The sequence below is a fragment of the Sarcophilus harrisii genome, chromosome 4 (assembly GCF_902635505.1).
Source record: "Sarcophilus harrisii chromosome 4, mSarHar1.11, whole genome shotgun sequence".
NCBI classification, from domain to species: Eukaryota; Metazoa; Chordata; class Mammalia; order Dasyuromorphia; family Dasyuridae; genus Sarcophilus; species Sarcophilus harrisii.
In genome coordinates, this window is record NC_045429.1 from 99,594,534 (window position 1) to 99,613,163 (window position 18,630).

Here is an 18,630-nt window from a genome sequence, read left to right on the forward strand (position 1 = left end):
CCTGGAGCACATTCCTTCATTAACTTCATTGCTTCCGATTTCCATATCCTTTATCCCAGGGTCCAGTTTCTCATTTTGAGAAGTTAAGTTTTTATTTTCCTGAATCCAGGTTCCTTATTGATTTCACCCTCTGTTTTTCTCCCCTCTTTTGTCTTTCAGGCCGAGGAAAGAATCGAAGACAGAGCATCTTCTGAGCTAGATGTCCCCATCCCCACACCACAGGCCACAAAAGTGATGAGACGTACCCAGCATAACTGTCTATGGCTGGGCTTAGGGGCCCAGAGTTGCCTATAGAGAATTGGAGGGGGGTCCCAGCTGAATGGGAGGGAAGTCCATTAGCCCTGTTGGCTGCTGGTGTGTCCCCTCCCCTTCCTTTCAAGAACCCTCTTGTGGGGGTTCTGAACTCCTGGATCCATCCCCCAGCTTCTTTTCCCCAGGGTGTGAGCACTGTGGTTTGGAAGGATATCTCAAAGGGGGGTTACCCCAGCTCCAGCCTGGTGGGCCAAGCTAGCAAACGAGGCAAGAAAAGAAAGGCCAGGATTCTTCCATCTGTGCTCAGCTGGGGGAAGATGGAACATCCCAAATGGAGCACTGGCTGGCCCCTATTCCCCACCTCTCCTGGATTGGAGGTTCCTCTGCACAAGGCCCTTCTGACCAGGCAGATTTTGGCTGATACCCCTGACATAAGCAGGGCTAATTGTAGGCTCGTTGGTACCTTCAAGGCTGAAATAGCTTTCCTCAATCCCTGACACCCCAGTTTCTTTTATCCCTTACAATTAGAAAAAGGAATGTTCTCACCTCCCCAGGACCCAAAAATCCTGGGCACTTCTCTCTGTGCCAAAGGTCCTTGTTCCCTCACCCCCACCAGCTTCCCTCTCCAGTCTGGGGGAAGTTGGCAGCCCCAGCCATGATTGGACCCCCAAGTCTCCCCTTCCCCCTGCCCCATTCCCCACCACTGGGCCCTGTTAACTGCCTCCAAGGCTATGTGCTTCTCCCCTTCTGACAGGGTATAGTGCCCAGCAGTCTCCACTGGATGGCATCTCCCTCTAATACCAAATATAGTAAAAGGCTGCCCCAGTAAGTACCTGTTTCCATCCAGTTTGAATGGAACTTCCTTAAACTGACCAGTAGGAGAGAACTCATTGCTTCCAGGAAATCTCCTTCCAGTGGCCCTGCCTCTGTGGACCATCCCTAATCTTCCTTTCTTAACAGCATCAGAATATGAGCATCTGATCCTAGCTGCTCCTTCCCCCATGCCCGCCACAGGGGTCAGGGCAGAAGGCAGCCAGGTTAATCCTGATCTCTGTGTTCTCGGGAGCCAGGGTCCCCCTGGGCCATCAGGCCTCTTTAGCTCATACTACCCCTTCAATATCTGGTCTTGCTCCACTTGGCTCTGGGTCCTGGGCTGTCACTGAGCCCCTGACCATCTTCTGTGTATAAGGCTGCCCCAGAGGATGGTCAAGGGCAGCAACAGTCACAGAACCAATCATGGGGCCAGCAAAAGCCTCAGTCATGGGAAGGATAAGGATTTTCCTGACCTAGGACTGGCCTCTAAGAAGGGTCCTGCCTCTTCCTTCCAACATTCCCCCTGCCACTAAGGCTAATTATTTACCCTCAAGAGCAATCTAAACTTGGAACACTTTTTTAGAACGGGTAAATGGATCTGGTAAATGGACATATGCACTATCTTTCTCACCCCATTCCATTTCCCCAGTCCAAGTCTTTCATTCTCTGCATCCTTAACAGGGAAATGTCATCCCGCCTCTGTGCCATGTGAGGTATTGAGAACCATCCTCCATATCCCTGAATTCCCATCACCAACCCCCTGCTCCACCAAAGTACCAACCCCTTTGAGCCATGTTTCTCCTGCCTTGCTTCTCCCCAGAGAGAGGACCTGGGGACTACCCCTTCTCCCCTCCCTCCCTGAACTGTACTGTGAACGTCCGTCTCCTGTCCTGTGACTCAGTGCAAAGACAGATAATCTATTTAACTCATATTGTACAAAAAAGAAGCAAATGATCCCTTGAAGACAAGGTGATTTTTTAGCAGGCTGATTCCAAAGAAAGGGGAAAGATGTGTGAATGTGTGAAGAGTGTGGGTGGGTGTCGGGGTCTATGCAGGTCTTTTTTTTTAATGAAGAGAGAATTTGATTTTTGTATATCTTGAGGCCTTTTCTACAAGGAGGGTTCCCTGACACCTTGACCTGATGTTTTGTGAATGCAACCACGCAAAGGGCCAGAAATAAATCATCATGTCTGAAGTGGGTGTGATGACTTGGAGAAACGAAAGCAAGAACTAACATAGCTTCTGGGTCACTACTCATTGTATCAAGGGTATTCATTCATTCATTCGTTCAGTAGCAATTTATATAAGAATTGGGCTAGGACAGACCCTGGACATAGAGTGAACTTACAATCCAATGGGAAAACTGACATAGCACAAATACTTATGATAATAGGGAGGATAGGTCTTAGAAGACCCAAGAGGTCATCTAAGTCTTTTGCAACTTTTGTTTTACAGCTTGAAAAAAATGAGACTCTAGGTAGGTGAAATGATTTGCCTAAGATCACATGAGTCGTGTCAAGAACTGGGATATGGACCCAGTTCCTCTGGACAGGTCCTGTGCTCCTTTCATTGTACCATGTCTTTCTTTCTTCCAACAACCTGGTATTCATTTCCCTGTTTACATATAGTCTATGAGCAAATTTTTATTAAGTTCCTACTATATACAGAGTTATCTACCAGGTACTGGGGATAGCAAGACAAAAATTAAACAGTCCTGCCTTCATGGAGCTTCTACTCAGGAAACAACACAGATAGATACAGGGGAATGTGAAATGAGAAAATGTGAATAATTGGGAAGATGTACATTCACACTGAACTTTGAAGGATGAGAGTTGGAAGATATTTTAGAGATCACCTAACCCAATCCTTTCATCTAATAAGATTAGGAAATTTTCACCTAAAGAGTAACTTGTCTGGGTCATGAAGATCTTAAATATCAGAACTGGAATTTGAACCGAAGGTCCCTGTTTCCAAATCCAGGGTTGTTTCCACTCCCCTCATGCTCTCTCATTGATAGAAAAGAATTCAGAGGGAAGAAGTTGGAAAAGAAAGAAGAAAGTGTGCTTTGATTAAGCAAAAGCTGAGAGATGGGAAATGGTACATTAAATTTGGGAAATGAGTTCAGTTTGGCTGGAACACTATTTGAGAAGGAGGTGGGAATGATGGGAAATGAAGCTAGAAAGGGAGTTAAAACCAGATTATGGAGCTTCATAAACCAAGCAAAAGACATTTTAGTTTATCCAAGCAAGGGATGATAGAGAACCACTGAATGTTTTAAGCAGAGGTGATTGGGGTGGTCGGACCTTAGGAAAGGCATTTGTGGCAGCTATATGTTCTATGTATAGAAAAAGGAAAAATCTGGGAGCAGAGAGGTATTAATAGTAACAGAATCTCAGAGGTCATTCAGTCTAATCCTTACCTGACCATAAATCCCCTCTCCAAAGGATCTCCCAGCTTTGGCTTGAAGATATCTAGTGAAGGGGAAATACCCACTTCCTGAGGCAGCCCATTCTACCTTTGGATGATTCTATAATTATTCACAGTAGGTATTTTGATTGTTTTTCCCCCATTCAAAAAAATCTATATTTGCCTCTTTGTGATTTCCGCACATTGTTACTAATTATTCCCTCCAGAGCTAAACAGAACAATATTAATCTCTCTCCCAGGTTTTATGACTTATTTAAATCTGTGGAAATAGCTATCAAGTACTTTCTGTGTCTTCTCGAGAATATCCCCAGTCAGAAGAATTAGAAGTAAATGAGACAGGTTTGTGGGAGATAAAAGGGATAATTTTTATTACATAGAAATTTTTTAAATTGCACAAACAAAATCAATGCAACTAAATTAGAGGAGAAGCAGGAAATTCAGGGATATTCGGCAAGTTTTTCTGATAAAGATGTCATTTCCAAGATTTATAGGGAATTGAGTCAAGTTTATGAGAATAAGAACCATTCCCCAGTTGAGGAATGGTTTTCAGTGGAAGAAATCCAAACTATTGGTGTCCACATGAAAAAAATGTTCTAAATCACTGGTTAGAGATATGCAAACTACAACACTTCTGAAGTACTATCTTACACTTAGTAGATTGGCTGTTGATAAAAAAGGAAAATGGTAAATGCCTTCCTTTGATCTTCAAATAGCATGAATTTGAGCCTCTTCCCAGTACTCATTGCCTTCTTTTGTATGGATCCTTGTTTATCAAAGAGTCTTTCTTAAAACATGAAAACTAGGACCAAACACAATATAAGTAAGCTTGTCATCAAGGTAGTATTTAGACAATTTTTTTCTTAGTTCTGAAAGCTATATCTCAGTGCAGTTCAATACTGAATTAGCTTTCTTCACTAGCATTATATCCCAATGAGTCATACTGAATTTACTATTCATTTTAAAAAAAGGAAATCTCTTTTTCGGCTGAATAGTGATGTCTAGCCATGCCTCTACAATATTGTATTTGAGAAACTGACTTAAAAAAACTTGCATGAGATTTTAAAATTTCAGTTTATTAGATTTAGCCCAAAGTCAGTATAATTTTGATTTGTGATCCTGTCACTGAGAGTGTTTTCCAGTTTTGCATCATCTGCAAATCAGAAAGGACAGCCATCTATGTTCTCTTTTAAGTGACTGATAAAAATATTAAACGACATAGGACTAAGCAAATGTCCCTGAGTCAAATCATTCAATTTGAATCAATAAGCATGTATTAAGTACCTACTATGTCCCAAGAGTTCTGGGGATATAAAAAAAAATCTGTCTTTGAGTAGTTCATAGACTAGTGGAGAGCTTAAGAAAATCTAGAGAGAAGATAGATATACTCAATAGTGTCAAAAGCTGCAAAAAGGTCAAGAAGGATGAGGATCAAGAAAAAGTCATTAGGTTTGTCAATAAAAAAATCACTGGTAACTGAAGGAAAGAATTTTAGCTGAATGATGAGGTTGGAAGCCAGACTGCAGAGAATTAAGGAGAATGGAGGAAGAAAGGGCATGAATTATAGAGAACTTATATGAGGAGTTTAGCCTCAAAAGAAAGAAGAACTAGAGAATGATACTAAGGATAGATGGATTAATCAAGTGAGGATTTTTTGAGGATGGGGGGAGAAATAGGGATGCTTGTAGGCATCAAGAAAGCAGACAGTAGACAAGAGACTGAAGTTAAGTGGGAGAATGAGGATGATAAAGGAGGTTATCTGCTGGAGAAGACAATCTTTTCTGCAAGAATGAAGCTCTGACCTAGGATGAGCCATGTGTGAGTAGGGTGAAGGATTGAAAGTTGAAAGATGTCAAAGTAGAAATCATCAGTATTTAGCATTGAAAGGATATAGATACAGGTGACTTTGATTCAGGTTGGGAATCTCAGTGACCTTAAGGGGATCATGGTGCCCTCAGTAGCAATGGAAGTGGGTTGGGTCAGGATGAGATATAAGCAACTTGAGTATGAAGAGTTTTTTTTCCCTTTTATATCCCCAATACCTTGAACATAACAATAGTAGAAGAAGTAATGGTGGTGGTAGTGCTTAATTAATGCTTGTTGATTTGAAAAAGTTAAGACAGAAGTGGATCGAATTAAGAGATACAGAGAGGTCCAACCAAGCAAAGTACTAGAAGATGTTTGAAGAGAGAAGGGAATCACTTTCACATGAGGGGAAACAAGAATTCCTTTGAGAAAGTGACATTTCAGCTGAATCTCAAAAAAGTGAGGAGTTAATTGTTTTAGGGGGGCTGAAAAAATGGGAAGTTGGAAAAGAGTATGATCCATTCCAGAAACGGGGGATGGTGTGAATAAATGCACAAAGATGGGAGTAGTGGTAGTGCTAATGGTGGTATTGGTAGTAATAATAATAGTAATGATTGTGGTGGTGTGGTGGTCACTCCTGAGTGACAGGAGTAGAAATAGAAACAAGCAATAGTAGAATAGTGTAGAACAATGGTGATGGGAGTAGTAGAAGTAGTAGTAATGGCAGTAGGGGGAGGAGAAGTAGAAGAAGGAGAGGTGGTGGTGGTAGTTTTGGTAGTAATAGCAGTGGTAAGACTAGAAGAAGTGATGGTAGTAGAAGAAGAAATAATGGCAGTGGTGGGAGTAGTAATGGCGCTGGTAATGATGATAACTAGCATTTGTATGTTGCCTTAACATTTGCAAAACACTTTCCAAAGTTATTTTATCCTCATCTAACCCTGGGAGGGAGGGAAGATTATTAGTCCCTTTGGATGGGGAATCTAATGAGGAAACTGAGAAGACAAGTTAATTGCCTTTCCCAATGTCACCCAGCTAAGTATCTGAGGCTGAATTTGAGTTCAGCTCTTCCAGACTCCAAGTCTCCCACTCAGTCAGTGGACAGGGATATAGGGTGCATGGGTTGGGAAGTATAAGAAAAGTTTGGAAAAGCTGGCTGGATGCCAGACTAAGGAGTTTGTGTTTTATCCTATGGACAATTAGAGACTACCCTGTCTTTTTTTTTTCTGGAGCAACTGGGATTAAGTGACTTGCTCAGGGTCACACAGCCAGGAAGTGTTAAGTGTCTAGGACCAGATTTTGAACTCAGGTTCTCCTGACTTCAGGGCTAGTCTCTATCCACCGCCCCACATAGCTGCCCCTACCCCTTTCTAAAGTTTAAAGGTGACAGTAATGTTCAAACAGACATGTGGGAGCTGGATTGATGGGAGGAGAGATTTGATGCAGAAGAAGTTGATTTCAATAGTTATGTCAAGAAGAATGGCCTCAAAAAGGGCATTAGGTGTGGGGTGATGGTGGGGAAGGGGCAGCCTCTGTCAAGTAGGGCTAGGGGCTGGACCTGTGATTTCATTGATGCAGAGAACTCTAAAGAAGAAATTCCTCTAACCAGCAAAAGATCTTCTTTGACTCAGAGTCCCTGAGAATTGTCTGGAACATTTAGAGATTGATTGTCTTGGCCAAGGTCGCACAGTCAGTATATATCAAAAACAGGTCTCAAATCCAGGTCTTCTTGGCCCTCTGCCCCATACCTCTCACTGATAACTGTGCTGGTAAATGTTTAACAATCAACTCTCCAGGAAAAAAAATGTATGTAGGACACACTTTTACATTTAGTCTTAATTATTAATATTTTCTTCATCACTTTCTTAAGTATAGATAATCAATAAAACAACAAATCAAGCCCTGATCTGAAGAGTTAACAGTTGGCTCTCTTAAAGGGATCCCAGCCAGCTGGCTCCAGCACACCCCTACTCAAGAATAATATCAGGTAATGTGCCTTAGGCTTCAGAATCCTGCTTATGACCTTGAAAAAGTGCTAAGGAGCTCCAAGAGGCTATACCACTGTGCTGTGGGGACTCCCTTGCAAGGCAATGGGTGCTGGGGTCCAGCTCTGCTGTGTTCATCTGACAAGGAAGTTCCTATCAGCTGGAGAAAGGGCAAAGCTAGCAATTCAAGGTACTTGGAATCAAGTCTCAGAATGCTTCTGGCTCAGCTTCACAGTTCTTTCCTAAGCTTCTCTCTCTTTGAGGGAGGGAGGGAGAGTGAGACAGAGGGAGAGAGAGAGACTGAAAGAGACAGAGAAGGAAGGAGACACAAAGAGAGACACACACAAAGGGGTCAAAAAGAGAGGAAGGGAGAGAAGAAAGACAGAGAATAGAGAGAAGGGGAGGTAGGGAGGAGAGAGAGAGACAGAGAATAGAGAGAAAGAAGGGGAGAGGGAGGGAGAGATAGAGGGATGGAGGGAAGAAAAGAGAAAAAGAGGAAAGGAGAGAGACAGAGACAGAAGAGAGAAGGGGGAGAAAGGGGAGAGGAAAGGAGAGGGAGGGAGGAAAGGAGGAAGGGAAAGAGATGTCTCTTTAGTATTTATTTATTTAACAAGTAAATTTTAAAATGCTCTGGGCATATGGTGACAAAAATGAAAATGATTCCTATCCTTCCAAGAACTTCCATTGTAGCCAGTGTGGACATATCCACATCTACACAACCTTATTTTGGATGGAAACAGACTTTGGGGTGGAAAGAGCAATGATATGCCTTGGCCCTTTCCTTCCTTGGACTATCTGTTGGGCAAATTGAGTCTTTGGCTACATTTTTTAAGGAACAGGGACACCTGTCCTAAGCACCAGCAGACATGCTCCCAGAGGAAGGTCCCTGTTTTGTTGAACACCAGATGCATAAAAGGCTCCCAGGCTAAGTGACACTGACACTGAAATGACTTTTTACAGGACAAAAAGGCAATCTAACAGCATGTGATAGAGCTATAACTAACATTACGAGGTCTTTGGGAAAGGGAAAGGTGACGGCATAAGGGAGAATACTGAGTAACCCTGGAAAAACTCAGAGTGAAGCAGGAACAGGACAGAGAAGAGAACAGCCTCCCCACGAGCCTGCAGTCTCACAGCCTAAAGGAAGGAGGTGGATGAGGGACATAGAAGGAGGGGGAAATTAAAGGTGTTACCCAGACAGGGGACAAGGGGAAGGGATAGTCCCGGGGGTGTTATCGACTGGTCCAGATTTGAAGAGAGTGTGGGAGCTGATTAGAACGCTCCATCAAATGGAGGTTCAGTGAGACATTCACTAATAAAAGGAAGAAATTGTAGAAGTAGAGACATTGTTAGGGTGAAAAGAAATCCAATAGGGCAGAGGCACTTAACCGGGTTGTTTTGGGTTTGACGCATCTCTGCTAACATTTACACCGATTTTCCTATGTATTTCCTCATCAGTAATATACTACAACCTACCCACACCCATCATGGAGCTCTCTGCTGTCCTTTAAATGCCCAATAACTGTAAGTGTTCAGAGAACATGGGTCAGGAATTCTGTGACCTGCAATCACACAGCATCAGCAGGAGAATATTAATGTTTAAAAAATGTTGGTCTTTGGTTCAGGAAGGAGTTGGGGTTTATTAAAAGCTCTATGAAGTTCCTCAAGTACAATCCAATCTGTTTTCCTTCTCCTAGTCAATTTTGGTTCTACTTCATGCCTATTTCCATTGTCGAATAGAGAGAGAGAGATAGAGACAGAGATAGATAGATGGATGGATAGATGGATGGATAGATAGATGGATGTATCTTTGGGCTATCCATCCAATTGTCCATCACAATCTGGGCGGTAGGCATTCTTCATTTACTTGTGGAGATTTGATTTGAACTCTGTCGTTATTCAGTCATTTTTCAGTTATGTCTGGCTTTTGACAGTCCCATTTGGGGTTTCCTTTGCAAAGATACTGAAGTAGTTTGCCATTTCCTGATGAGGAAACCAAATCAAATAAGGTTAAGTAATTTGCCTAGGCTCACATAGCTAATAAGTTTCTTAGGTCAAATTTGCACTCAGTGCTCCTGAGTCCAGGGCCAAGACTCTATCTACTATATCAACCTATCTGCCTTTTTCTCCAGATGACAAAAGATAATTCCCATATCCCATTTGACATTTCTCACTTCTAGGATCATTGAACAAAATTCTCTCTGTGATTTCATCTCGGGGCATCTTGCACGATTTAGACATAGTCATGGAGACACTTTGTTAGGAGAGTCCATGTTTGTTCTAACATCCTTTTAATCATCAATGAGCAACAAGTACATCTAGATCTTGTATCCTCTATACCTTTCAATATCTCAAGAATCTGGCCTTCAAGTCTTAGCTGAAGTCACACCTTCTTCAAGAAGCTTTCTCAGTCCTTAATCTTAGTATCTCCCAACTCCAACTTATCCTGCCTGAATCTTGTTTCTCTATAGTTAATGCAGTTGGAAGGTGACAACAGATGGAAAAATGGCAAAGATCTGTAAAGATTTTTAGAACAAAATCTTTTCTCCATCAGTGACAATGGAACTACCACATTGAGGGACCTAACATCACAGACACACATGCATGAGGAATAGAAATGACAACTTAAAAAATGGGAATAAATAGTTGGACCAAGTACAAAGGATACAGGAGAAATATCTGTTGAGGAAATAACAACTTTTAAATACTTGAAATATTGCTTCTTAAGCAACACCGGCCTTCTTGTCACTCTTCACACATAATGCTCCAACTCTACCTTTTCACTCTCTGTTCCCCTCTGCCTAAAGTGCTCTTCCTAGCTTCCTTCCAAATTCAGGTCAAATCCCATCTTCTGCAAAAATTCTTTCCCCATTCTCCCCACTGCCAGTCACATCTATTACTTTTCACTTATACTGTATTTTGTATGCCCAATTTTTTGTATGATGTCTCCTCCATTAACATAAACTTCTTGAGACTTACTTTGTATCTTGAGTACTCTGGACAGGTGCCTGGCACTTAGCAAATGCCTACTGACTGATTACCTGGAGAAGAGAAGAGAAGGTTTAGATTAGCTGTCTTCAGGTATTTGAAGAGTTGTTTTACAAAACACAGATTAACTTCATCATGCTTGGCCCCAGAGGGAAGAACTAGATGCCATAAGGGGAAGTGGCAGAGGGGCAGATTTAATCTCATTGAAATAACAGCAAAATTATCAAAGAGTTTGATAGGCAAATTGATAAATGAATAAGTAGATAAATAGAGGATAGATAAATGATGAATGGACAGATAGAGATAGATCAACAAGCAAATGAATGAATGGATAGACAGATAAACAAATGAATAGATAAATAAAAAATAAACAAATGAATGGACAGACAGAAAAACAGACAGACCCTCAACCTTAGTAACAATTAAAGTCATCCAAAAGTTGAACAGGCTGCCTTGATGGTAGTGAGTTCCCCTGACTACAGGTCTTCAAGCACAGGCCAAATAACTACTTATTGGTAATGATGTGGTCAGGTATGGGATGGAAGATCAATGTTCTGCTGAAACAACTCAAAATGTGTTAACAGGAGTCAATTGTTACATTTTCAATGGGAGTATTTACACCTCAGAAATCAGGGAATGATACAAATCAGGGCTCAATTTATTGTTTTGTCATTTGTCTGGACTTAAGAAACTGATGGAGAAAATGTAGATTCAACTTAAAGTGAATTATGGATGCATTTTCCTCCCAAAAAGCTAGTTATAAAACAACTCTGAGATTCTATATATCTCTAGTTATCAAGTACCTATATCAAGGTCTGGGCAATCAATCAGGCATTATTTCATTCAAAGATGAGAGAAGATAGAACCTGATCTCAAAGAGTTTCCAATCAAAGGGGATTTATGGAGATGAGACAAGTGCAAAATGAATTTTAATATAAATTATAATGTAATTAGTAATACAGGGAGTACCTAGGTGGCTTAGTAGATAGAGCATTGGGCTTGGAACCAGGAAGATTCACCTTCCTGAGTCCAAATCTGGTTTCAGACGCTTACTGGTTGTGTGACTCTGGGGCAAGTCCTTCATCTAGTTTGCCTCAGTTTCCTCATCTGTAAAATGAGCTGGAGAAGGAAATAGCAAATCACTGGTATTTTTGCTAAGAAAACCTCAACTGGGGTCTTGAAGAGTTGTTCATGACTGAACAATAATAAATATAGATACCCAATCAACAATTAGTGAAATTAGGGAAGGGAGTAATTCCTTATAGATTGGTGGATAAAGAATTAAGTGAAGACCTATAGCAGGAGGTTGAGTCCACAAAGCCTTATGGGGCAGCAATTTGTGAGAGAGGGATAGTTAGGGCAGGAATAAGCTAATACACACACACATATACATGTGCACACAGCTCCCATCCTGGATAGGACCCAGGACTTAGGACTGTCTGTTCCCTGCCTTTCTTCCCCTTCAGGAAAAAAAAAACCAGATGGGCTCCCAGCCATTCCTGACCCCACAGCCAAGGCAGCTGGCAGCCCAGCAGGAATGACGCCTCCTCAGTACCAGGCTGGCTTCGTTCCTTTCCTCACTTGGACAGGGATGCTACGGGATGATGGAGTGCCAGGTTCTGCTTTTACAACCTGCTACTTTTTCTTCCCTGCTCCCACCAGTCCTACTATCCCTTACACTCAGTTACATCTTGCTCCCAGATCCTGCTTCTGGTTTTGCTACTCTCCTCTTCCCTGGAAGTGCTCTCCAAGAATGAGGAAGGATGACTGTGCAGAATGCAATGGGTCAAGCCAGATCCTCCCTCTTTCTCTCTGTAGGCTGATTACATCTAGCTAAGAGGTCATGCCTCCTGGGGTTCCTTCCTTCATTTGCAGAACAAGGTAAAGATATCAGGCTTCTACTCCATCAGTTGATAAAGAGTAGAATTAAGAAAAAAAATTAGTAAAATTAAGAAAAAAATTAAGAATTTTTTGACCAACTTGGCATTTTCCAGAGAAGGAATCTGAAAAGTGAAGTCTCTTACTTAGAGAAATATAGCCAGCAAGTGACAATCTGGAATCTATACCCAGATTTGGGAACTCCAAATCCAATACTGTCTAATCGATTCTTCAAGAGGTCACTAGAGGAAAGGTTCATAACATTTCTTGGTCACCCACTCCAATCAATCAATGAATATTTATTAAGCACCTAATATGTGTGGATAGAAAGACAAAAGAGGTGGGAACTGAGTTTGAATCACAACATGGCATTTTCCCCTTTTTGGTTGTTTGCTTGAATTTTGTTTTCTTTCTCATTTTTTTTCCTTTTTGATTGGACTTTTCTTGTGCAGCACAATAATTGTGGAAATATTTATATAGAAGAACTGCACAAGTTTAACATATATTGAATTACTTGCCACTTAGGGGAGGCAGTGGGGTAAAGTGAGGGAAATTTGGAGCACAAGGTTTTGCAAGGGTCAGTGTAGAAAAATTATCCACTCATATGTTTTGAAAATAAAAGGCTTTAATGATAAAAAAGAAAGATAAAAGAGAAATAATCTCTCCCCTTAAAAATAATATAAAAAGTTTATAATCTTGCTGAGGAAGACAATGGATACAAAAGAATAGAGATAGGGACTCAACTTGTAATTTCATTAGTATATGAAACAGTGCAAGTTGGTACCTTCTGTGTAAGTTATAGTCTTAAATAGTTTCCTTGAGCACTAGGGTAGTTGGATGGCTCAGAGGATAGAGTGCTAAACCTGAAGTCAGGAAGTTCTGAATTCAAATTCAACTGCAGATACTTCCTAGCTGTATGACCCTGGACAAGTCACTTAAACCTCTGCCTTAATCCGCAAGAGAAAAAAATGGCAAAACACTCCATTAACTCTATTACTTGCCAAGAAAACCTCATGGATGATATAGTCTATGGAACTACAGTAAGACTGAACAACAAAAAGAGCAAACTAAATAACTTCCCAAGATCACACAACTATTCTATGTCAGAAGCAAGACTTTGTACACATGTCTTCCCAGCTCTTCAGCTAGCTTTCTGCCTACTGTTCCACACTGCCTTTCTGATATATATATATATATATATATATATATATATATATATATAATTTCACATATGCCCATAGATATACACACAAATAACAAGGCAATTTGAGGGGGAGGGCACTAGCCATTAGCAGCACCCCTGCCTTGGTTTATTGAAAAAGATCAAAAAGGCTTAGAATATTAGATCTGGAAAAAATATTAGATATCATTTAGTCTGATTCCCTCATTTTTTATAGAAAAACTTTCTCTCTTTGAGCTTATTTCCTCCTCACTACAATGAAGGATTCTAGAACTGCAGATGTAGATCTGGGAAAACAATCCAATTTCTAAAAACATACAGATGAGGAAATTGAGATTCCAAGGGCTTAAGTGACTTATCTGAGATCACAGAGGGAGTAAGCCTCAGAAACAACATTCTGATTCCTGAACAAGAAGGCTCTTTCCACTGTTCCCGGAATCCTTGCAATAATCACCTGAGAAGATAGACATGACAAAAGCCATCATAAACCATGAAACCCTTTGGAATCAGGCACTGTCATCCTTTCTTTCTGTGGCCACCCCACTGCTGGGATCTTTCTTTTGAATTCTAACATCAACCCCTCCTGCTGCATATCCAAACAAGGCTCTGTTTCTGGCTCAGAGTAGATGCTTAATAAATGTTGGGAGGCAATTCAAATGATGTGGTGTTTTAGGATGAATGACTCAAAATTGGTTGAACAAGTGAGATCCTCCTCCATTCCCAGATGCTGCTACCCCTCCTTTCTCACCCCGTGTTTATGACTGTCCTCAGAAATTAGTCGGGTGTTATGCTGTGCAATCATCCATTTCCATCTTCCCTCAAACTATTATGAGGTAATATTCATTCTCACCCTGAGATAGCACCCCCTCAGGATTGTTCCCCTCGTCCCATTTCCACTAGAAAGTATGCCTATTTCTCCTTCAAAATTCAAGAATAACCTCAAAAAGTTGCATTTTCTAATATCATCTGCTACTCATGATCCCCCATCCGGTGTGATCCCTCAATACTGGCCAATCAATTGACATCAGTTATCTTTCACAAAGGAATATTAACTAAAAAGCCTAAAGTTTGATAAACTGGTTGTATCAAGAAGGGCAACCAGGCTGATTGAAAGACCTCAAATTTGTACTATGTAAGAATAAATTGAAAGGGTTGGGAAATATGCAACTTAAAGAAGAGATGATTTAAAAAGCACATGATAGCTTCCTTTAAGTATCTGAAGAGTTTTCATATGGAATAGAATTAGTTGCATTCAATTTGATCCCAAAAGGCGGAGCTAGGAGCAAGGAATAGAAAACACAGAAGTCAGTTTAGAATAATGTAAGGAAGAATTTCCTAAAAAAGTGAACAATCCTAAAGTGGAACATATTATTTCTCATTTGATTTGGTAGAATAAAGTGTGATCTTAATAATCCTTCAACAAGCTATATCCTATACCAGTGGTTCTCAAACTTTTGCTTTCAGTATCTTTATCCTATTAAAAATTATTGAGGATCTCTCCAAAGAGTTTTTGTTTATCTGTATTATATTTATAGACATTTACCATATTGGAAATAAAAACTATTTTTGAATTTGTAGACCCTCTAAAAAGGTTTCAGAGATCCCCAGGATTCTCTAGACCATACTTTGAGAACCAATGTCCTATACAGATGCAAATATTATACAAAATTCCTTAAAAGAGATGACAGAAATAACCTTAAACAGGTTAAATTTTAAACATATGCTTGCTAAAGTTATTCACCACTGTCGTGAAGATCCAACAAAGAGTCAAAGTTAACGATAGATTCTTTATAGCTGTGAAGTTCTCCAGATGCTATTTTGGAGGTTGTAATTCTGTTGTTTGATTCAAATTGTTGAATGTGACAGAGCCTTGTAAAGGAGATCCTAATTACTCACAGGAATCAGAGAGCTTGGATTCAAATTTTGGCTCTGCCATTTGTTATCATGGTGGCTTAGTCTCCCTGGTCTCAATTTCCTCGTCTGTAAAATGAGGTTGTTAAACTAAATGGTACCTTCCAGCTCCAATTCTATAGTTTTATGCTCCAACCCTCCCCATGAAACAAATACTCATCTGTTAAACAATATTCCTCTATATACAATATCTGCCATATACAACCCATTCTATGGTTATGAATTATATAACAGTACAATCAATGAATAACTGAAATTGAGGAGGACCCAAGATTGAGTCCTGTCCAGTCAAACAACAGCAGTGTGGGATAGAGTAAAGAGCACTGATTCAAATTCTGCTTCTGGTGGAGAGTAATTGTGCTCTTACAATATCTCTCATGCAGATCCCTGCATATAGTGCCCCAGCAGTATTCATCTTAGATTTTGGCTTATTTGTCATTTCCCTAAGAGCTACTTATGTTTCAAGCAGTAGTTGAGTATGTGCAAGAGGGGGAGGGAAGAACAAGCTCAGTGAGTCAACACTGGGATGTTGCAGCCAAAAAATTGAATCTAATCTTAGCTTGCTTAAAAGACCAATTTCTATAAAAAATGTTACTGGTTCGGAAAACTCAATGGGCATATAAAAGAGTATACCTTTTTCTCAGCTGTACATAACATCTTCACAAAAATTGACCATGTATTAGATCACAACCAAATGCAGAAAAGCAGAAATATGAGATGCATCCTTTTCAGAAAATAATGCTATAAAAATTACATTTAATAAAGGGCCATGGAAGCAAAGATTCCATTGGAAACCAAATATTCTAATCCTAAAGAATGAGTGGGTCAAAGAAAAATCATAGAAATGGTCAATTATTTTATTAAATGTTGTGTTTTTCCTTCTTTAAAATAATAAATAAGATGGTTCTCTCTGGGAGAAAGCAGGTTTCTTGGGGAGGTTTTCTTAGTTTCAGTTACAAGAAAATAATCACCCAAAATGCAGCCACCTGATAAAATACAAACATTTATTTTCTCCTTCCAAGTCTTGTCTCTTTCCTTGGGCCCGGTTAGCTCAGAGGCCTATCTATCTCTCTGCTTGGTTCTAAGAGCTTGTCCCTTGATTCTACCTCTGCTCTCTCTCCTTGGTTCTAAGAGCTCTAGCAGCTTTGTCTTTTGCCTCTGCTTTCTTCAGTCTCCAGATGGAATGAATCTCTCTTGCCTCCGAGAGAGGGCTTCTGTCTGTTTCTTATATAGGATCTCTTCTGAGAGAGAGGAATTATGGGTTTCTCTCCCAGAGTGCTCTCTGACCCTAAGAGTTTCAAGGAAGGTGTGAATTCGGATATCTCATACTAAACTCTGAAATCTCCCAAACGTGTGAACTCCAATGAGTACAGGTGTGAACATAAGCATTGTTTCTCAGTTCCACTTAGTACCTTGTTTCATGTTGAGTTAACATTAGGATTCCAACAGTTAAACACCATGATAACAATGGATTAACATTCTAAAATTTGTGTAATGCAGTCAGAGCAGTACTTGGGAGACAATCTATATTTCTTAATGAGTACACCAAGATAAAAAAATGCTATCCATACCTAGAGATGAAACTGATTGTGTAAGAATACAAGCCATTCTCCATTTGATAAATGGTCAAAAGATATGAACAGATAATTTTCAAATGAAGGTATTAAGGCCATTTCTAGTCATATGAAAAGGTACACTAAATCACTATTGGTAAGAGTTAGAACAACTCTGAGGTATTACTACACACCTCTCAGATTGGCTAAGATAACAGGAAAAGATAATGATGAATGTTGGAACTAGAACAACATTATATTGTTGGTGGAATTGTGAACTGATCCAATCATTTTGGAACTATGCCAAATATGAAACTATGCCAAAAGAACTATCAAATTGTGCATACCCTTTGATTTAGCAGTGTCTCTACTGAGATTATAAAAAAGGGAAAAGGACCCACATGTGCAAAAATGTTTGTAGCAGCCCTTTTCGTAGTGGCAAGAAACTGGAAACTGAATGAATGCCCATCAGTTGGAGAATGACTGAATAAGTTATAGTATATGAAGGTTATGGAATATTATTGTTCTATAAGAAATGATCAGCAGGATGATTTCTGAAAAGTCTGAAGAGACTCACATGAACTGATGTGAGTAGAACCAAGAGAACATTGTACACAGCAGTAGCAAGATTACATAATGATCTATTCTGATGGATGTGGCTCTTTAACAGCAAGGTGATTCAGACAAGTTCCAATGGTTTTGTGATGGAGAGAATCTCTGCAACCAGAGAGAGGACTGTGGGGACTGAGGGTGGATCACAGCATAGTATTTCTACTTTTTTGTTGTTGTTTACATGTGTTTTGTCTTTTTCTCAGTTTTTTTTCTTTTTGATCTGATTTTTCTTGTGCAGCATAATAATTGTGGAAATATGTATAAAAGAATTGCATATGTTTAACATATATTGGATTACTTGCCTTCTGGGGGGACAGGGAGAAGGGAGGGAGAAAAAATTTGGAATACAAGATTTTGCAAGGGTGAATGTTGAAAACTATATATACATATGTTTTGAAAATAATAATCTTAAAAAAAGAAAACTATATGAATACAGATTGAAACATACTTTTTAAAAATTTTATTTTTCTTAAGTTTTTTTTTGGGGGGTAAATGTATGTTTTCTTTTACAACGTGACTTTTAGAGGCATGTTTTGCATAACTTCACATATGTCCTCTCAATTGAGGAGGAGGGAGGGAGAAAGGGAGAGAATTTGGAACCCAAAGTTTTAAAAACAAATGTAAAAAAATAGTTTTACATGTAACTGGAAAAATTATATATATAAACAAAAATGATCACCAATAAGAGAAAGAACAAACCAAATGTGCAACTAAAATAAAGCAGAAAAAGAACAAATTTAAAATCCTCAATTAGACACCAAGTTGAAAATTCTGAAAATCTAAGGAAAGATTAATAAAATTGAAACCAAGAAAATGACTGAACTAAAAAATAAAAGTAAGGTTTTATGAAAAAATACAATACAATAGATAAACCATTTATTTGCTTAAAAAAAGAAAGAAGAAAACCAAATACTAATATCAAAAGTAAAGATGAAGTATTACCAATAAAGATGAAATTAAAGCAATTATTAAGTAGGTTTTTTTTGCCAAGTTATATGCTAGTAAAACTGACAATTTGAGTGAAATGGATGAATATTTACAAAAATATAAGTTGCCCAAATAACAGAAGGGAAAATAGAATATTTAAATTACACTGTCTTAGGGAAGAAAAATTGAAAAAATCCTTCTTACTCTGCCCTGATTAGACCATAGCCTGAATATTGGATCTGGTTCAACTGTGTGACACAGTATAAAATGCTGGAGTTGGAGTCAGGCAGACTTGAGTTCAAAT

General features: G+C 39.5%; 1 protein-coding gene across 1 annotated transcript in view; it reads left to right on the forward strand.

The window, feature by feature from the left end:
* The window catches only part of CDK18 (cyclin dependent kinase 18), a 51,625-nt gene extending 49,365 nt beyond the window's left edge, over positions 1 to 2,260 (forward strand). Inside the window, exon 16 of the mRNA XM_031937232.1 lies at positions 160 to 2,260. Coding sequence (XP_031793092.1) covers positions 160 to 194 — 35 coding nt within the window. The 3' untranslated portion in view covers positions 195 to 2,260. The remainder of the gene's footprint in view (positions 1 to 159) is intronic.
* Positions 2,261 to 18,630: the final 16,370 nt, after the last annotated feature.